The sequence below is a fragment of the Belonocnema kinseyi genome, chromosome 8, assembly GCF_010883055.1.
Source record: "Belonocnema kinseyi isolate 2016_QV_RU_SX_M_011 chromosome 8, B_treatae_v1, whole genome shotgun sequence".
Classification (NCBI taxonomy): Eukaryota; Metazoa; Arthropoda; class Insecta; order Hymenoptera; family Cynipidae; genus Belonocnema; species Belonocnema kinseyi.
Genome location: NC_046664.1, coordinates 124,762,487 through 124,784,848, shown reverse-complemented (window position 1 = coordinate 124,784,848; position 22,362 = coordinate 124,762,487). Strand labels below are relative to the sequence as shown.

Below are 22,362 nucleotides of genomic sequence, written 5' to 3'. Positions count from 1 at the left end.
AGTGATTTTTCTCGATGAAAATGCACCATCACACCGGACAAAACTGACTCGGGAATTGGTTGAGTCGTACAGCTGGCAACCGCTACCCCACCCCGCTTACTCGCAAGACTTGGCTCCATCCGACTACCACTTATTTGCATCGATGGGGCACGCACTCAGCGAACAGCGCTTCACTTCTTACGAAAATGTTCGAAAATGGCTCGATGACTGGTTTGCTTCAAAAAACGAAGACTTTTTTTGGAAAGGTATCCATAAATTGCCTGAGAGGTGGACAAAATGTGTAGCCAGCGAGGGCGCATACTTTGAATAAAATATTTGTTATCATTCTCTTGAAATAAATGTGTTTTTTTCTTGAAAAAATACCGGTTTCATATGTATACACCTGGTAATATTTTAAGTCGGAGACGCCGATTCTGCAGTGGCGCGTGTCAGCATGCACTATATCCTTACCGAAAAAAGGCGACTTGTCCAACCGAGAAAATTACAGGCTAATAATATGTTTGAACACGCTCCATAAGATCTTCACAACGTTCCTGCACTACATGATTGTGCGAACAATTAAGCTTGTATGAACAGAGATGTACGAACAACGTGGCTCAAAAAAGATGTAGTAGGTAACTGAGAGAACCTGGTAATTGGTAGATGCGACTACAGGGACGCGGCATCCCATCAGCGTGACCTGTCAATGGGCTGGATTGACTGCCGGAAAGATTTTGATTCAACCTCTCATAGTTTTACTGTCTGCCTGTTGGAATTCTTGAAGGTTCATTCACACATAGTGAAATTCATAGAGATCGATGGCTCTTTGGAAAAACTATTTACTATCTCATTTGCAAATTATCGTGTGACAACGAACATCATTTTTGAGAGGGGCAAATTTCAGTGTGATATCAGGAGCCCTATGCTCTTATGTATCACACTTCAGCCTCTATCTCTTATCTGAAGATCTATGCTGCTGGTGCAAGAATACTTCAATTTGCTTTAAACACCATAAAGGAGTACACATAAGAGATTGGTATTGACTCTGGATCGGGAAAGTGTGTCAAGATGAATCTGAAGGAAGAAAAGATTTCTGGCTCTCCTAATTACACTGAACTTGTAGATATGAGTGTTTTTACACATCTTTAAACTGGATTTACCTATAAATAACTGAACATTCCTCAAAGCCGCATTCAGGACGTAACATAATTGAAGAAGTCTTCGACGCAGATACCAGCATCTTCGACAGATATGATCTTCAAATCTGCCGGGATTGAAAAAGGTATTTGCGACTAACATGCTTACTATCTTAGTTCTACTCTTCTCGTTTGGGGTAGTTCAACGTAGAAAGAACAATCTTACGACCATTGATACCGCCACGCGTAAGATCATGTATTCGTATGAGAGCGTGCATATCAATTTGTCCGTTCAGCCATTATACATCTCAATCTATTAAGGCAAATGCGGACTTCTGAACATCCAATGTCTTCGTAACGGATTTGTTCTGAGTACAGCTTACATTATTGCAAATGGTAGAGATCCTATTTTTAAAACAATCGGCAAACCCGAGATAATTGACATTCGCAGTCGGCCTCGCTACTCTATAAGAAAATGTATGGAAACTTTAACAGAAAGGTAGAAGATCAGTTTTTGTCACGTATCGAGGGTCTCGGTTGCCTGCCCTGCGGTTTCGCAAAGAAACGCTCCTTTGCCAAATATTTCGTGTTTCCTGACTATTTATAGTATACTGTGAGCGCATTTTACTACAAAAAGTTTCCAGTGATAGGGGCAGAGCGTTTCACGCAAACAGCAGACTCCATTGCACACTCAAAGCCTGATATCGTTCTCCAGGACTTTGAGAAACGAATTATGTTTTTGATAGAAGTCTCAGCTGCAGCCGACTATAATATCACTGCCAAGGAGAAGGAAAATGAAGAGAGATATCAAGACCTTAAATGGGGGCTACAACGATTCTACCCAAAAGTAATCGGTTAAAGTAATTGTTTTTGTGATCGGTTCTTTTGAAGATGCTAAACTGTCCCTTATCGCATTTCGCATCAATGTCTACGAAACCTTGTCGAGGGGGGGGGGGGGGGGTTATTTTAGAATGTTAAGATGGTTTCATTTCGGTTTGGCATACCGTCGCCACATTATGATCTAAGACCTTCCCTATGATAGCTGCAGGGCGTGTCATGAGCACCTTGGGCACCTAAGACATATACCATCTAGTTTTCCAATTCATGCGGAAATTACATACATCTGAAGGCAAAATGCTGCACTAATAGTGCTTTATTACCATCTCTTACGGCTAAGGACGTGAAAGCAGCAGAGATGGTAATAAAGCACTCTTACTGCCTCATTGTGCCTTTGGATGTACGTCGTTTCCGCAAAACTTTGACAACTAGATAGTATATGTCGTAGATGCTTAAGGTTTGCATGACACGCTCTGCATTTAAGTGCAAAATCAAACTCTCTGTGCCGGACTTCAATCCGGGTGATATAAGGAAAACAAACAGTAGCGCATACGACATTGACTGATCCTTCACATTTATGTGTAGAATGCCGTGCATTCTCTTTTCAAGATGTTCGCAGAAATTCTTGTCTTATGCTTCCTTAATCTGAGCCTATAAAAGTGAGTACTCGAGATGGATAAAATTTGATGCATTTTTATTACTGCTGATATGGAAGTTAAGGCTGAGTGTCAATTGAAGTTGAATTGATATTAAATTAATTCAAATCAATTTATATTGAAGTCAAGGCTGAGCGGCACAGAAAACTTAAGGTCCATGCTTTTGTTCATGTACATAACCTTTTGTGACCCGATTTCGAGGGATCTGAGCTAGTCCTTCGTCAATGGAACCACTCTTAATGAGTCTAGTAGTACTGGGACAGCAAGCATATTCTTTGCAGATGCTTTGTTCCTCTCCGACAATTCGTAAGACCAAATCTGTCGAAAGAGACGTTTATATCTGTTTCGGAGATTAACGCTTATAGATGTCACGTCCATATTCATATTCATACTTAGTGAAGTCTAGCAGCTTTAAAAGCCAGTTAGAGTGTTTTCCTAAGTTTAATTCGAGGTTATAAATAAAATAGCCTCTGCTTTCTTTCAAATCTAATGCTATCTATACATTTTAATAGCTACTGACACGCCCTCTTATGTAACATAAACTTAGTGACTAAATCGTTCACCTGGTCAACGGAGGAGTAAAACAAATCAAAATCTTCTTCGCGCTCTAATAAAAAATCATTCATTCTCATGAAATATCTCATTGAACCTGCGAAATTATATACATTGCCAGCAGTAATATAAAAATGCTACTCACATACTTGCTTATTTATTATAAACTTAGGAACTATTTGTTGAGTGTACCCATGGAGGAGTAAAACAAATCAAACTCTTTGTCGTGCTTTAAAAAAATCATTCTAATACACATCTCTTGAACCAGCGTATTATGGAGATTTGCAGCGGTAGTATAAAATGGTCTAAATGGCTAAATCTAGTGCTATCTATGCACTTTAAATGACTGCTCACATGCTTCATTATTTAATATAGACTTAGTTGCTATCTCGTTGAGTTTACCGTTGGAGGAGTACAGCAAATTAAACTCTTGGCTGTGCTTTAAACAAAAATTATTCCTTCTAATATATATCTCTTTAACCGGCAAATTTTGTGTAATTCCAGCGGTAGTATAAAATAGTCTTTGCAATCTGGACTCAAACTAAGGCTACACCGAGTATCTTAGAATTATTTGTTGTACTATTTCGAGTATCTTAGCATGAATCGAAAATTTTGGAGCTTAAATTATTGAAGCATACTCTAGCTTTGCCCATACCAAGCTATTTTATAGTAGATTAAGTACTTCCAGATTAATGAATTTCCTACACGCCCTGAATAGAAATCCCATTATTTTATTCGCCTGATGACTTGCAATATCAGAGTGATTCATTTCGTAGTTATAGATAATCGGATTCGTAGATCTTGTGTACTTTACAACATTACATTTTTTCAGACTTAGTCGTAATTTGTTTATTAAACACTAGTTATAGAATATATCAAGGTCAAACTGTAGTTGCACACATTGTTTAGCCACTCCTGATTTCGGTCTGAAAGCCTTGGATGAATAGCCTTTAAATTGAATAAAGTGTTTTTTTTTCTTAAAAAAATTCCCTAAAAGTGTAAGTAAGTTTTGCGGCAAGTTAAGATTACGTTGTTATCTTGATAAAATTATATGTATGTGTATTCCATAATTTCTGTAATATCAGTTACAGTCGATCTTAGTAACACAAGTGCGTGCTGATCATTGATCAGGTTAGGTTTTGGATATGACACAAGTACATCGGCAATACACATTTCAAATATTGTAGAAAAGTTATTTACGATAGCTATAGGCCGATAAATAATTATCTCTGATTGAGTTCGTTTCTCAAAGTCTTGAAGAACGGTGTCAGGCTTTGAGGTCGAAACGGAGACTGGTCTCCAAAAATTTTAAAGGTAGAAAATTTAGCACCTCTCGTTTTGGACAATTAACTCAATCTCATTCAAAAGCGTTTGGCAGGGCAGGACAGGGTCGTGGCCAACACTGTAGTAACTTGGTAGATCTTATCGAAATATCGAAGATATTAAACAGAATTTGTAAATGGTAGGAGCATAGATTTATTATAACATAAAGATGACTTGATGATATAGTACAAAATATACAAGTTACCAGTTGACAGAATAAATAAAGCAGGTGTTGTTATAAACAAAGCAATGTTGTACCTTGTTTTTATAGAACTAAATTTAATACTTCCCCTCAAGCGTACAGCTTTTCAATTCTCTATTTTTAAATGTTCATTCAAAAATTGATAAAACGCTTCTGATGCTTGAGTCCAGGCAATCCTTTAGTAAATACATCAGCCATCATTTTGCAGGACAGTTGATAATGAAATGAAATCGAACCACATTCGAGAGCTTCCCTGACGAAATGATGCGGTATATCTATATGTTCAGTTCTTGAATGATAGATAGGATTCTTTGTAAGGCTTTGAGCTCCTTGATGATTATCATTGTACATTGATATGCTATCTTGAATTTCTAATCCGATTTCTTTCAAGAATCTGTTCAAGTATTTTGCTTCTTTAGCGGCTTCAGTCAATCCCATGTATTCGACCTCGGTTGTTGATAACGCAATAGTGCGTTGCTTCTTCGGTTCCCAGATAACTGCCCCGTTTGCGAGGACAACAACGAATCCTGTGTAGGATCTTCTATCCTGAGTACATGCTGCAAAATCAGCATCTAAAAAGCCTTTCAGTTGACTTGAGGTCTTCCTATACGTGACACCTAAGTGAGTGGTTCCACGTAAGTGTCGCAGATTTCTTTTAGCTGCAATCCAATCCTGCTTTCGATAACAGATGTTGAACTGGATTAGAAAGTTCACTGAAAATGCATGCAGGGGTCCATGATGTCAAAGCGGGCTTGGAATTTTCCAGTCCAAATTTCCTTAAAATGTCTTTCACGTATTCACTTTGCGAGATCTCCATGAATCCATCCTTTAAAGAAATTCTGTTCCTAGACAAGATTTCACCTTGCGTAAATCTTTTATTTTAAAACGAGTGTTCAAGTGTTGCTTCACTTCGGAGATCCAAGCCTCATAGCCTGTTTAAGGCTATGCGTCGCTCTTTTTTGAAACAGACCTTAATTCCTTTTTGGAGTTCCACTAGCATTCCTGAAGCTTTTTCTTTTTCAATGCCATGTAACTCCTCCTTTTTGGCGAGACTTGGCAAAAGTTCTTCAAAATTTCGGGTATCTCCATGTACACCTCTAAGTCTAAATCCCCGTTCAAAAATGCAGTAGTGACATCTAATTAATGAACGACCATGCCATTTTCAACAGCGAGAGCCATCAGGAGCTTTTCTGAGCTGATACTAACCACAGGAACAAAAGTCTCATTGAAATCTTTCCTAGCACCCTGAGAATAACCCTTTGCGACCAACCGGGTTTTTCTTCGTTCCTGATTTCCTTCAGCTTTAAACTTATTTCTGCGTATAAGTGTGCATCCTATTGCACTTTGGTTTTCCGATCGATCAGATATGAGCCATGTGCCGTTCTTAATAAGTTGATTCGAGGACGGCCCGGTAATCTTCATCTTTCAGGTTCATTTCGGTTTTCAGCTCCATCAAATCCCATGAACTCATCTTTTTCGCTGCCATAGAAGTCATTATTTTCTTCGTGTTGTACTTCGTTGATTTCATTAACAGCATTCTTTTCTCTTCGTGGAATACTACTGTATACTACTTCTAACCATGTCTTCCCTTGTGCAGGGATTTTATCTTCCCATTGACATGTATCCTCTTGGTTTTGTTGACATCTACTTCCGAAACAAAATCTTTGTAGTTCTGCATCGGCAGAATTTCGTTGAGTAAGATTACATCTTACTCAACAATGGTGGTCTTCTAAATTCAATGATTTTTTTCGTCTCCACTGGTAATAAATATTCCCACAGTTCCCTTCGATTCGACTGCTGCGGTTGAACTAATAGCCAAATTTTATTTAATACTATTACATGCTTGACTGTCTATGCACTCATAATAGTTAACAAATCTTCGTTGATATTAACCTCCCTTTCTTGAAGCTTGTCGTCAGCGTTGAAAAATTTTCGCATATGCTCTCTGACATCACCCCTTTCTGTCATTCTGTGTAGAGTCAACTTCTTCAGAAGAGTTGCCTTTCTTGCTGACCTTTTATACTGGTAAATATAGTGCAATTTTTTCCAGACTTCGTGCTTAGTATTGCACCCTTTTACTTGTTTGAGCTCTGATGGATTAATGGCCAAGATCTAATCAGAGTGAGCCTTTCTATCGGGAACATACCAGGCCCCAAGCGTCGTTTTGCACTAATAAGGCTTTAACTTAGAGATTGCATGTATCGAAGTTCTCTTTGCCACCAAACTTGGTGGAGCTTATCAGAAAATCGAAGATATTAAAAAGAATTTGTAACTGGTAAAAGCATACTTTTATTATAACTGTGACAAGTAGACAGAATGAACAAAACATATGTTGTTATAAACAAAAAAATTCTGTAGCTTGTTTTTGTAGAACTAAATTCCATAAGCACCGTAAGAGTGATAAAGATGGTAATAAAGAACTCTTAGGGCCGCATTATGTCTGTAGAGGTGCGACGTTCCCGCGTGGGTGAGACACCCAGATAGTATGTGTTCTAGGTACTGAGCGTGTGCTTGACACGTTCTGTACCTATTGTTGGGAACTTATTGACGTAAAATGCGGTGGCTGTATACTAAGGTGGAAATGACACCGTCCTCGCACGCGAAAAGGAAACCCTATGTACCTAAATTAAGCCTTGATGAGTTGAGAAAAGCAAAAGTTTACTCTTTGGACAAGGACTGTTCTTCCACATTTCTTAAGTAGTTTCAGTGCATTTTTGGCAGAATTTTTCAACCTCTGCTTTTTTTTACTTCGGCTTTTAGAAAAAAAGCATATCGATGGAGTGATGCACTTTCATCACTTCTGATGTTAAAATTCAGGCCAAGGGTCTATGCCGTCTGTTCTGTGGCTTTGTGAATGAATGCTCCTTTGCCAATCTTCTCGTGGTTCCTGACTATTTTGAGGAGAGGATCTGTGCTATTTACAACGATGTAAGCTGTACTGGAGGCGTAAGATGTATAATCATTGAACAGACGAATTGATACGCAAGCTCTTATGCATGTGTATGATCTTACTTGTGACGATATCGGAGGAAGAAGATGTTTTTACCTGCTTCGAAGAGACACCTTCAGTGAAGTTACTTCATGAATTCGGCTTTGAGGAACGCCCAGGTACGTAAGGGTCTCTCTAGTGTCAAGATGTCTAATAATACTTATATCCACAAGCTAAGGGTCCTTAAGTACGCCAATAATCTTACTTTTCTTCAGATGCATTTTAGGATATTTGTCCAATCCAAAGTCCAAACCAATCTCTCCTGTGTACTTCTTGACGGTATGTGAAACACTGTGAAGTTTTCTTTTACCAGAATCATATATATTTAGGTCATCCATGCAAAATACATGAGTGACCTTACGCTTGCGATGATTACTGTCGCCACAGAGGTAGCCAGAAGAATTTCCTAGTGAAAGAGATAGGTGCAGAAGTATATCGCCTCGAAAGACGCCACTATTTATCTCACTATGTATGGATGAACTTTCAAGCTTTCTAACAAACAGATCATAAGGCTATGTGAGTTTGGATCGAAAGTTTACCGTAAATCAATTCAGGCCATTGGCAGTATGTGCTGATGGGCTGCTGCGTCTTTGCGGACGCACCTGCCAATTAGCTCAATTCTTCGAACAATCTTGTGGTTCCGGACAGCTTCAAATATCTTATGTTGTATGTTGAAAGAAGTGATTGGCCTGTAATTCGCTAGGTTGAATTTGTTGCCTTTTTCGATACGAGTGTGTTCTTGATACCATCTGGTCCTGCAGCAGAAAAGTTCTTCGTACACCTAAGTGCGTTTTTCACCTCTTCAGAAGTGATTGATGGACCTCCTTAGAAGTTATGATGTTGTCGCAAAACTCCTTGATGCGCATGATATTTTCGGTATATTCTTTAAACTCAAGGGTTCTTGGGACCGTGTATATCTCTATATGTCTCTATCTCATGAACTTCAGGGAGAATTTGGACAGAAACGGGGTGATCGCTGAACAGGCGTGATGGGTCAGCGATATAACACTCATATTTTGCCAACAATTTGCTGCTTGATTGTCAGCCGCTTTGACAATTACATTGTGTAATTGAAGATCTTCAGTTCTCGAACGAAATTTCGAACCCTTTCCCTTAACGGTCCACTAGATGTAATGTAGTCAATCACACATTCAACACACATATGTATATATTTATCTATATGTATATAACTATCTTAATACGAATACTAATTTAATTCTATGTAATAATTTATAACAATTATTATTTTAAAATGATCAAATAATGAATAATTAATTGAATAACAAAAATTGTCAATACTTGTATTGAAAAAGACACGTTTGCAAAGACCACGCAAACTACGTTCATTCGGTCAAAATAACAATTTAAAAATTGTAATGAACACTCTGAAGAGATTGCAGGTCGATAAAATTTACAGTGTAAGTAACGTTAAACGAACAGCACTGAAACGCCCTGACGCAGTGCAGCTTCACTGCCGTTTCAGTACCTCTCAATTGGCAGTGTGATGTCGAATCTAATGTGAAAGTTAATTAATTCAAAATGGAGGAGCCAACATGATGAACAAAACTCAATATTTCTAATACGATACAAATGGAAGACAACGTATATACAGACCAATCAGTAGCGCGGTATAAACAGTAGTGCGTGCCTGAGGGAGAGTTTATATCACTTTGTTGGACTCCTGCTCACATAAGCACGTCAAGGCACTTCAGTATGGGACACACTGTATAGGTATAATAAGGCGTGGTTTGAAACCTTTCTTTAAGTGTCATAGAGGTGTTGCTATTCAATTTTAATACTGGGCTTATAAAATGTGTTATCATATAATTTTTACTTTTTAACTTTTATCGTCTTCAATGTACTCTTCATCTACAACATACCGCTGCATGCGTGTTTTCCATTGTTTAAAGCAGTGCTGGAGATCCTCGAGTGAAACGATTCTTAGGGGCTAGGTCGTTTTTGGCTTTCAGATAGTCCAAGGACTGAAAACGGGTTCCTCTTATCTGACTTTTTATTTTTGGGAAGAAGTAGAAGTTGCAAGGTGGTAAATCTGGTAAATGCACTTCCAGATGATATTTTTAATAAACGGTTTTACATTGGATATCGCAGGAAACGATAAACATGATCTTGAATTTTGATTTTCCAATTTTCGCTCTTTCATCCTCGACGATTCTGAAGTCTACCCATGCATCGAGTGTGGCTTGGTTTATGTATCATATGGAAATATCGAAGTGTCATCACATGTAACAACCTTTCCATGTAAATTTGATTGCTCAGACATTTTCTTCTGGGTGTTAAAAGAATAATTCTGCCGTCTTTCCACTTGTTTTGCCGTAAGGAATTTTGGCACAATTTTCGCACACATGCTTGTCATGATCAAATTATTATGTAAAATTTGTCCAACTGTTTCTCCATCTATTTTTACCATGTCTGCTATTATTCTAATGCTTATATGTTAGCTTCGAACGATTGCATTTATTTTTTGGGCCACTTAAAAACGTATGCACGTGATAGACAATTAGCCCCATAAGCTCCTCTAAATAGTGGAAAACACTTCGCTGGGCATGTCTTAAGTTTAGTGAGAAACTTAATATTGACGCGCTGTTTTATTTTCAAACTGGTAACTAGCGTTACAGACCTATTCTCAGGACTTAATAGTATTCTGTTCTCCAGAAGACTGCGGTCGTTTTGACCTGGGCAGTTGAAATGATCATTATTGCAAGGGCACCGTAAGGCCCTCAAAAGTCGTGAATATTCTTATTTACCTTTGAAAAATGACTCACACTATTTATCTTTATAATATTGATTTTCTATACAGTAAAGACATGCATGATATTGTCGCACATACGCACTGATTCCCAAATTTTTTGTGATGCTTGTACATAAAAAGTAAGCTTTTACGCAACATATACATCACTAAATTTAATTGTAATAGGTAAAAAATTTAGCAAAGATTCACAAGGATAAAGCCGAGTTCGACCGCATGAAGAGGGAAGTAGCGAAATCAACAGTCGAAAAGGGTGTAAACGAATGCACAAGACTGACAACAATTTACGAAAAGAAGAGATCAGAGCTTGAAAGGCAACATGAAGAAGTTCGGCAGAGGGTTGAGGAAGAAAAATCTAAGGTTTGAATTTTTTCCCTTATTTGTAATTTTTATGTTACATTAAGATTTATTTAAGTACTTTGTGATATGTTAACATAATCACAGTGTTGAAAAGAAAGTTAGCAAGTCTAATACTTTGTTTTTTATTGGTTTTGTTTATGATAAACCTCGCCAGAATATGAAAACAAAATTAAAATAAATAAATTAGGTCAAAAACTAAATTTAAAGCAAAAATGTGTTCGCCTAATTTTCCTTAAAAATACAATTTCTTCATCGAAAAATTCTGCGACTAGAAGTCTAGAACCTGCCTTATTGGAAATAGATCCGGACAAATATGAAAAATCTTTAATTTATTGATCGAATTCATTTCAAATCGAGTAGGCAGTCTATACTCAAGTCACGTAATCATTGGCTACTCAAATATGTTTTTTTTTTTTTTCAAATGGAATACGATTACACGTATCTTACCGATTTTCCGACAAAATTTGGTTGACAAAGTTACGACTATTTGAATTTAAAAATGCAAAAGTGGAATTATCTAATATAAATGCTTATCTTGTTTTTCAAAATCTATTGGAAAATTGTAAAAAGTCAAAAATTGAAAAATTGCAGCTCTTTTTAAGAAAATATTTAAAATCAATTTATTAAGAAACTCCACCGTTTTCTTCTCTGGACTTTTTTCTAGATTCCTCCTAAAGTAAACAGTGAGAATAAACCGTGAGAAGTTAGAAAAAATGCAAAAATCTCTCGAATTTTGTAACTCGACTTTAACTTGTGGTGCGACTTAAGAAAGTTGTAGTTAAAATCTTTTGCCACGACTGTCGACCGTGAAAGAGATGATGGCCGAGAATTTCTCAGATTTTGTTCTTTAACTTCAATTCGTGTTGTGGCTTAGGATACTAATAGAGTCAAAACTGAAATTGACAGAACGCTTTGTGAAATCTTATGTAGAATTTAAGCAGCAAGTTTGGCCATCTGTGGTGACCACTCACTAAAACTCGGTGCAGACACGCTTAAACATTCATCTTCATGTCACAGCACGAGTTAAAGCTAAAAAACAAAATCTGAGAAATTTTCGGCCATTAACGCTCTCGTGGTGGAGAGCAGTAATTGTCGGTTGAAAATTGACATTTGAGACTTGGACATTCCTAGTCAAATTCCGAGTACCCATAAATGATTTTTTAAAGTTTTATTGGCTTTAATTGAAGATAAGACTTCAAAGACAGTGATTTTTAATAGTCCTTTCACTGATCGTTCTTAAATTTTGTTTCCCCACTCTTGAAGCACTTCGAGCGAGAGTAAGGCGTTTGCTATCAGTAATGGGGTCCAATTTTTTATGCCTGTGCCATTTTGAACTGGTGGGAACAGCTGTATCTGTATAAAAGATTTTTGGAAGGTTTCAAAAGAACCGTGGGGAAAGGAAATCCAAACGTAAACACTTACCCTCTCATTTATGTTCTAAAATAGTTTTTAATGTTATAACATCGTATGGGGCTATACTCGTACTTTTCTTAGCACATGGGTGGAACGAGAGCGTGCATGTTTGCTTTCAAGTAAACACTGGGCCATCTGATGTAACTGACTTGAAAAGTCATAGGTGAAACTTGATTTAGAAGTGGTTAGACGAACTTTTGACAGACGTTATCAGAAGCTTTTGAAAGTTTATTATCGCGTTTTAATTTAAACTTAAAAATTTGATATGCCTGAGACAGAATTTGATGATGCTACTGACTCTTTAATGATGAAAGGTGAGATTTCATGGGATGATTAAGAACAAAAGAAGAAATAGCAGAAGCTTGTAGAATATAGTTCACTGGAGCTTTTGAATTGTGGGTTTAGTAATTCAACATGAAACTTCGGATGTGTCAACGAAAAATAATGAAGTACCTGTCAGAGAGGAAAACGGTCACAATTAAGGAAACCACGGCCTCTGGATAAAATTTTCGAATACAAATATGTGTTATCATTCCAAAATTCAGCAAGGATGTCATATGCTAAAAAGTGATTCAACGTTGTAATTACGTCCTTAAAATCAAGAAAACGTACAAGGATTTTCTATAAGGACTCTTTACGTTCAGGTTTGAAATCCTATGTGAGGGAAGAAAACAAAAACATCAGTGCATGTATGATGAGATCTTCAAGCTGAACGATGAAAATTTACCGAACTGCACAATCAAATTAACTGCGCCAAAATCACGAAATTAATTTCACCATTAATTGTCTGTTCCGATATTCGAAGACATGTTACGTTATGAATGGTATCCTTCGATATTACATAATTTTGATGATAGAAATAATAAGTTTTGAGATTAAATGTCAATGTAAAATATTAAATGTACAAAAGATAATTGACTATTATTTCTGCGTTTTATTTTTTAAAGTTTGTATGAAACTATCTGATTTCGTAATCAACATCAAAATTTTTGTTTGAATACAATATTTGAAACGGGAGATAATAAAAATACGTTAAGCAGAGCTTTCATTAATAATAATGATTAGATAATATTTAAAATACTTAATTTTATCAAATATTATTCATAAATGGAATGAATAAGATTTTTGATAAATAAAAAAAGTACGGGCGGTGACACACAAAATGCAAAAGTATTTACTCGAGCAAATTAATCAGGTCTTATCAACTACGTCATCAGCGTTATACATTAAAAAAAATTTTAAGGAGCTGAGAATGCGTTTCGTGCGGAGCGTGGAACTCACAGGGTGTTATCTACGAAACTGGCCTTATGTTTTTCTCGGCAGACATTAACCCTACAAAACGCTTTCGCTCTACTGCAGGACCACTGCCCATGGGCGCATTACGCCGTGATTTGGGGTCCTCCTTGTCGACCAGCTTGGCTCCGTCGTCGCTGCTGCATTTCAATAAAATGATGAAAGCAGCATACCTACTACATTGCTCTGAAGAGAGCACGCTTCTACGAGGGACGTCTGAAGTACACGTTCAGCGTCTAGCTATCCGCCAAACGCGCAAAACGTATGCTAAGCGTTATCCAATATTACCGACTAGTGTCACAATATGGACTAATTTTCCACTTTCGCCAGTGTAAATATGCATTAAGGAATTAGGTAAGGCGAAAATTTACATAATCGCGTTTTCTGTCGAATCCTGTTCTAATTCTGGCGTTCTACTCAGTAAAGCACCTCTGTTTCGTAAGAATCACTAACTCTACCTTACTTTCCGCCAGTTCTAGCCCTTATTGTTTCAACCAAGCCTTGATCAATTGTGCTTGAATTCCAGATGTGTGGCGCAGTGGTAGAGCATCAGGATTTAAGCCGGTGGGCAAGGGTTCGATTCCTCAGGCCAGCCTCAATTTTAACTGAAACTCATTTGTTACGCTTGAAACAATGGACAATCACCTTTTTTCTTTCCTTCTCCTGGATAGCACCCTGTTATATGTAATAGATAAAAATACCTGATCCGTGAAATATCTAGTAAGCAGTCTTCGGTATCATGATAGTATCACAACAACCACAATAGGTATGTAAGTGCCTAGTTGACACAAATATCGCTGTTCCTTCCCTTGCAGTATGGACTTGGAGTGGTAGCGATTAGACAGTAGGTGATCGGATGACTGCATTTAACTGATTATGCCTTTAGAACGACAAATTGCTCTTTGTTCATGAGGTATTGTTTCTCTGCCACTATCTCACCTACTCTACTATTACCAGTATATTTAAAAAGCTATACACTATTTTAAACTGTGTGAAAAACAACTACAGGACAAGTCCGATAACTTTCCAACTTCGGGGCTGTAGGGACGGAAAATTCCAGGAATTGCGGACTTGTCGGACGCTTCTTCAAGTAACACGATATTAGGTGCGCGCATGCGTAAATCGTGAGCAAAATAGCACACGTAGCGGGAGAACCACAATTAGTGTGCGTGCCGTACGTGTGATGATATTTTAAGGGGACTGTACACTTATCGGGCGGACAATTATCGGACTTCTACTGTATAAGCGATATTTTATTATGACAACTGCGTAGAAATATTTCCGTTAGAAAACACATTGTTTCACTCATCACACAAATTAGGAACAGTGTTTGTCGCATCGTCCACATAAGAGTTATAGTTTGTTCCCTAACGGATAAATAATTATAATGATAAAATTCTAAGTATTTTTGGTTCATTAAGGCATTTTACTTGTTGCGTATAAAAGGTCATTTATTATGTATCCTTGAAAATAATCATCCAGTGAATGATTTAAAAAAATTTTTACTGCCCGAGGAACGCAGATGTATGCTGTCTTCTGTTGATGATATGCATTTACATGTTCTTACATGTTTCTGTTTTCCTGAGGCATTAATTCATATATGAGATATAACAGTTCAATTAAATAAAAGCCATGTAAGCGTCATCTGATTGTTTAAACAAATTCTCCGAGAAGCCTGTTATTTATATGAATGATATTTTTTCCTTCTAACGGACATTAATTTTAATTTTTAATATTTAACACATCAGTTAATAATTTTGTTGAGCGCCATATAATTTTCATAACATTAAAAAGATTTAAAGAGGGTTATTTGGATTAAGAACCACAACAACTTTCAAAAGGTCACTAGGTGACTAGTGACTCTAGGCACGACTAGATCATTATTGGGGTACGGACGATGGGAGAGGTCAGGGGTGACGTCACACTACATATGAATCACTTGGATGAACTTTTTAAGTCTCCTGTAATTTATAAAAATTAACTTCGAGTACAATTTGGCCCGAACGCAGTTACGAATCGTTCGTGACCGATGTTAGACACAGAATGAATTTTTCAGTATCAATTTTCGCCTTTTTCGCTAAAACTGGAAAGGCGTTAGCTTCCCAAAGGAACGTCGACTGCAACACCAATCGTTCTGACTGCCTAGCAGGTGAATTCGCAACTCGACTCGCTCAGGCGTGTCCAGGACTCTCTTTCAAGCAAGATCCAGAGTTTTTCTTACTTCGAAGTGTGTGTCCTTTTCTCCTCAGTTTCTAAGGAGAACTTGGTAGTGTCGAGTGTTTATCAGCCTAATCGCACGACCACGTACTGTTTTTGATTTGCTCGTTTACACGAGCCTCGTGGTTTTGTCAATATAAAAGAAAAGATACAAATAAACGAATCAAAGTGATCAGTTTTGATAATATTTTAACTAAAGACCCCAGAGTCTGCCGATTTGTGTGGTGATTCTGTGGCTTGTGATTAATAATTTATTGAACATTCAAAAATTTTGGATTATTTTTGCCCTGAATGTATTCTACGTCACGATACATAGAAAAGTGTGCTTGCTAGTTTATGTACAGGTTATTAATTTATTCTTCTTTTAAGATCTGTAAGAAACACTTACAGGTTGATTGTTTTAAAAAAGAGGCAATCATTGACATCGAAATTCATTCAGATAATTCTATTATTGATGCTAAAGCAATTTCTAACTTACCGCAAAACCTACGAAGACTTTCTTTAAAGAAAGGATTAGATTTCGATCTATCTGTTGTAATCATTGGTGATGATTATTACACTTAAAGAGATCTGACAAAAGTTAACTTTTCCTCTGGTGCTCAGAATATGAAAGATCACCTAAGATTAACCAGTGGAAAATCTGACTCCATTTGCTTAGCTGTTTTGGTATTGAAATTGCGGACAGGACTGTTTTTATTTGTCTTGTCTGCTTGGTTGGCAATAACACAAACAAGAGTAGGCAGAGCAATTGCATCAGCTCGGAAAGTTCTTATGACATTGTTTGTACAAAAATCCTTCGAAGTAGGCCATATATCTCCTGCAGATATTAATAATAAAAATACAAGATTGATTTCATAGAAACTTTGTGCAAATGGATAAAACGTGTGCATTTTTGTAGCGGACGGTACCTATGTTTACATAGACAAAAGTTCCAAATACCGATTTCAAAGGCGTTGTTTCTCTATCTATAAGGGAAACTGATTGTAAAATTTATTATCATTGTACGTACCACCGTATACATTCTAGAGGTTTTCAGGCCATACTTCGCGGATGGTAAGAATAATAATGCGAAGATTTTGGTTAGTCTGATGCAGGCAGAAACTGTTGCTTTTTGGCCGTTTCTACCTTCTGGTAGTGTTTTTATTGTCGATTGAGGTTTTTGAGTTTATTTAAAAACTTTGGAAAGACATTGGTTTCATCACAAAGATGTCGCATTTTGTCACGCAAAGATTACAGCATGCATGTTTCAAGGCAAACGAATCTTGACTGGTTAAAAAAAAAATAAGATGGGTTATTGAGGTCGTCAATGGTCTTCGAAAGAAATGGAAATCGCTCGACTTCGTAGTTCCGAACAGTCAGATTCCAAATACTGGGGACTATACGAATTGTTTGTGTAGTCTGTGATGCCTTTCAGCTATCATGGATTAGTGACAACACTGACGATCAGGTAATTGCAGACGGAATGCTGCGCTTGGTAAAAACCGCAAATCTTTCACAAAAACGGGCTGCAAAGGAGGGTTGATCAAAGAAGCGATGATCTGGCAATCCTTGAATGCTAACACTGTCTCTGATTTTCCTAGACTAATACTGGATAAGCAGACGAATCTTACACTCGACACTAACAAATTGAAGCGCGCATAAACGTATACAGATGAAAACATAAACGTAGGTGGTATGTGTGAGTTATCCGTTCACAGGCAATTTCAAAATGTAATACGTGTTCATATTCAATCACGATATACCTCTTCCGAAATCTAGAATCTGTGGATAGAGTACCAACAAGAAAAGAATTCTACAAAATCCTGGCACTGCCAGTGCAAGACATGTGCATGAACAGTTGGGTGCAGAAGGAGACCAGGAACTTCCTCATTACGTCCTTCTATATAGTGTTATTTATAGTTTGTTTATATCCAGTTTTTTTCTTAGTTTCTTTATAGCTTTGTAAATATTTTACAAATATTAGATTAAGTTAGGCGTAGCGTAGATTGCCTCTCCGTGGTACACCGTGAGTAAAGCTGAATAATCTACAATACTGACTTAATTTCCTGCTTAAAGAGAGTAAATGCCTATCAAAATACCTATTCCGCTGAAAAACCTCACAAATCCTGATTGCTTCTTGTTCGTCAATAAAATTAGGTCAGACCAAGGGCCTAGATCAAGGGTTCTGACGTATATTCTACTTCATATATTTAGACATTTTTGGAAAAGTTCGGTGGCCCAGGTTAATTAAGAACAGTTTAACATACTAGGGACACTAGCGAAGTGTGTGAATTGTCATGTAAATATTTATTCTAAAAGGACGATTTTCTTGTTATTTATTTACTCTTTCAAAAAACTGTTTCACGTGTTATGAAGCACACCAAGAACATTAATGTCAGGCAATATCAAGAAAATCGGTTTTGTTAAAAAAAACGGACTTATTGGCACACCTTCTTTAACAAAAATAATTGTTTAAGCAACTTATTATTGTTTATAACGATCTTCTTCTATAGTGATGCTTGATATTTGTGGGTTTTTTTCTTCAAATTTTTGACTTTCTAATGTCATTTAAAAATAATATTATCAAAAATTAATACTAAATTGATTACAAAACTGTCTTTGTTAACTTGGAATAATTATTACGTCACTCTAGTTGGAAAAGTTGACCAAAAGTGGAGATAAAGTTGAAAAAGTTATAAAAGGCGCGAATTGCTATCTCTATTCTAAGATAAAATTGCAGAATACTTGAATAATCTTATAATTTAATCTAAAAAATAAAATTAATAAATAAATAGAGTCGACCTCAGAATACGTATCGAACTAGGTATGAGATTAATCCGTTGTAATTAACATTCAGTTATTAATTAGTTGCTCTTGTGCAAGTTAAGGTTGAAATAAAGAGAAAAAACTATGTGTATAAAATATAAAAAATCTACAAAAGTTAATGAAAAAAACTAAATTGGATTTTATTATTTATATCTTTAACTAGTAATATTTTTTCCCAATCACACGTTATTAAGTATTCGTGAAATGTATGTTTATCAATATTGAAGAAATTCCGAACCAATCTTTGGGTTGCTTTTGCATTTAGTTCGTAAAAAATTTAAAGATTATGTTGATCAAGTTGTTTGAGGAGAGAAAGGGGATAGCATGTCGGTCGTAGATGACCACCTTATCAATGTCGTCTTGAATCATTAAATCAATACGAGTACTAGAAATTGCCGAATTAAGATAGGTACCATAGGAGGCATTGAGTGGTTTATAAACTACTCCTAATAAAACACTGTCAGAAGTTTACTTGACTTCAACAAAGAGAAATTATGTTGTAGGATAAGTAGCCACTGGACTCACTCCAACCACAGTCCCACCCAGCCTATTAAGCAAAAAAAGACGAACTACACCACTCCTTCTCTTGTCTCTGCCTCTTCGAAGGAGCAAATATTTGTCAATTGCAATGAGGCTAGAGGGTATATTTAGATTTAACCAAGACTTAGAAACAGCCATTGCATGGTAGGAACATGTACTAAAAAAACGTTTGAATTCTAGAAAATGTGCTAAAAGAGATTGGTCGTTAAGATAGATGTGTATTTGCATATCGTAGATAGCCTAATTGCTATTGGAATCGTTCTATGTGTTAAAGCAGTGACGGTTTAATCCTAGGCGTGCCATCAACTTTTCGAAAAAAGATCTTTCCTCCTGGAATCCAAAGATATTTAATCTCCTTTTGCCTTTTGAAATCTAATGCAGAAGCGTAAACATTTCGAGTAAAGAGCGTCAAAGCCTCTCGAATGAAAATAAGACTTTTATTATTATCTTCCCAGCTATGCTTGTTCGTAGAGAAGTCTCGTACTTTTTTTTCTCCGCTCGATTATCTCATCCCTTATATCACTGCATCCGTTTCTATATAGGTGAGCAGGAAAGAGCTCCAACTTGGCTCAATTTGAGTGAAAAAAGGGACCCTTCAATGCCGAGTTTAAACACTGACCACTGGCTCAATTTGGGTGTACCGATTATATCTTGTTAAGGTTGTCTTGTCCATACCTTTTTCCAAATGTCGACTGCAAATTCTAATCGTTCGATAGACTTGATATGTATGAGCCGAGATGGGCGTATCTGATGATAAATGTCATTCCTTAATCATTTTGCTAATACTTATCTAACATAAGGTTAAATAAATTACCTCGCGACACGTAGATGTTACGAAAGTAGGTGTATTACCCCGAATCATAAAAGTTGAATCAGTATAGCTATTCTTTAACGTAGCAGTAGTCTACTAGATGTATCCATTTATCAGATAGTCGTGAGTCCTTGGGTAAAAAGGTAGGTACGCTGAGCAGATCATAATAGATTATCGCCTGCCTACTAAATAGTACTCGATTTTTAATGCTACACAGTCTCTAGTTACCGCTCTTGTTACTTAAGACTCTTACATTCGCTTTGCAAGTCCAATGTTCATGTACTAAGGCAAAAGTGGTTTATTCCGCTGTTAAACGTCTACTCAAGACAGCAGACGCTACTTTCCTTAAACATATCCGCAGCTCTGTCTTCGGGTGTAAATTTAGTTTTTGTGAGGATCTTTATATTGATCCTCTCCAACCCATAGTGAACCCTGCAGTTGAACTTCTTGAGACTCGTGACCACTCCTGACTCTGCAGTTATCACAAGCTAGGTACCTTTGATATCGATAAAATTCCATCTCTCCGTTTGCATGGTCGGATTTTTTATTTCAATATTCCGAAGTACTGCTGTTAATTCCATGGATGCACTTCGAAGATCTTTATTGTCGATGACTTTGATTTTAGCTCTTAGCTACAATTACCATGAGGATGATGTTCAAAATGTTATAAGAGTTCACCTTGTTGTAAGAAATAAACATGAATAAAGAGAAAGATTAAGGAAATAAAAAAAACATAACTTTTTTTACTTCTCTTATGTTTGTAAAGATTTTAATTTTATATGCAATTATCGCAAATACAAGGGCAATGAAAAAAGACATAATGTACTTTTGTAATTTCTCTTTCCTACTTTAGAAATGGGAGCATTTTTTATTTAAGATTCCCTTCCTAACGAAATTCATATCACAAAGTTGTATAAATTTTGGTTTGAAAGCAGCTTTAGGCTTACCTCGCCCTTTGGGTTGTCACGTCATATCTGATCGTCATGTACATATACTTTTTGCGAACTCACTAAAGTCTTACCATTATTAATGGCTTCAAATTTCTAATAGGAACACGTCTTACTTTTCACTTAACTCACAAACTAAAAAACGTGAGCAGGTATCAGGTATTTAGTCGGCTAATCAGCGTCAGTTAGACAAATGATTAGCTTAGTCGGCCATTGGTATTTGACATATACATATATATGTATATGTATGTGCGTATGTATGTATGTGTGGGAACAACATTGACACCATGAAACCACCAATAAGTTGTAAATCCGGTTCAAAACGATCGAACGCGCAGAGCAACCGACAGTGGGTCGGCAAAAAGTCCCGATCATCCTAGAGTTTGGGGTGTTGAAAATAATTTAGATGGAACCATGACGACGAACCGGCGAAACGCCCACACTGAGCGGACGACTCAACTCAAGGATGACTTGCTAGATTGCTACGATGCCAGAATTATCACTGTAAGAGGAGGCTTTATGGCCCGTATGCACACTCTGTGGTGTCGGAAAGGTCCAGAGCTTCAGCAGGTTTCGCTTCAGTCATTGCGAATTCAACGTGCCTATCTCTTGAAAACTGGATATGTGCGCGGAGCGCTTCCTGAACTACTACACGAACAAGCTGAGGATGAAAATGAGGAAGCGACATTGAGACCAACTGCGGAAAGCAGGCACCTTCTCAGAGATGATAATGATTTCAGGACAAGTAGGATCATTAACATATAGGTTCCTTCTAAGCTCGAAGATTTGAGGAGAGAGAGCTTTGGCTGAATAAAATCAAAGGCTAAAACTGACGTTGGAACAAAAGATAAAAAAAACATGCATCAACTAAAAAAGAAGAATGGATGGGCAAGGCAGAATGCGTCCCGTGTTCAGTGTGTGAATGACTACATAACATATGGTAGATCGTTCACGAAAAAGGGTTCGAAATCAAGCAGCATATTGTTGACAAAATACAAGTGTTATGTGTCGCAAGGAGAAAAATAAAGAAGAGCGAGAGATGGATTAGGGAGAATCAACAGTTTCTTGTTCACCCATTGCGCCTCTTCAGCGTTCCCCTTGTTTTTGTCAAAAATCCACCCAGCCCAATGAGGTAAAGACTTTTTGGAGAGAGTTATGCAAGATCCCGAAAACATTAGACTTAAAAGAATATACTGATAATATTATCCGCTTCAAGGAGTTTTGCTGCAATGACTGTACCTAAAATATTCAATTAAAGTAATTGTCCTTGTGATCAATGCTCTTGGAGGTGCGAAGCTATCACATCACTGGTTCGTAACTTTAAAGACAGTTTCTCCCAAAAGGACTATTCGGTGGTTATTTATCCCTTCTTTATTTTATATATAAATAAATAAATGACTATATATATGTGTGTGTATATATTTATATTAGCGGCGAGAGCTTTGGCCGATGCGAACCGTAAAACAAAACCAATGGCTGATCATAAGACCAAAAGACGAATGCATCAACTTGCCATAAAGATAGGCTGGGCAAGA

General features: G+C 37.0%; 1 protein-coding gene across 3 annotated transcripts in view; it reads left to right on the top strand.

Moving 5' to 3' along the window:
* Positions 1–22,362, top strand: part of LOC117178994 (1-phosphatidylinositol 4,5-bisphosphate phosphodiesterase classes I and II) — a 661,888-nt gene that overhangs the window by 616,531 nt on the left and 22,995 nt on the right. For all 3 annotated transcript variants that reach the window (XM_033370599.1, XM_033370598.1, XM_033370597.1), the window contains one exon: positions 10,610–10,801. In XM_033370599.1, coding sequence (XP_033226490.1) covers positions 10,610–10,801 — 192 coding nt within the window. The remainder of the gene's footprint in view (positions 1–10,609; positions 10,802–22,362) is intronic.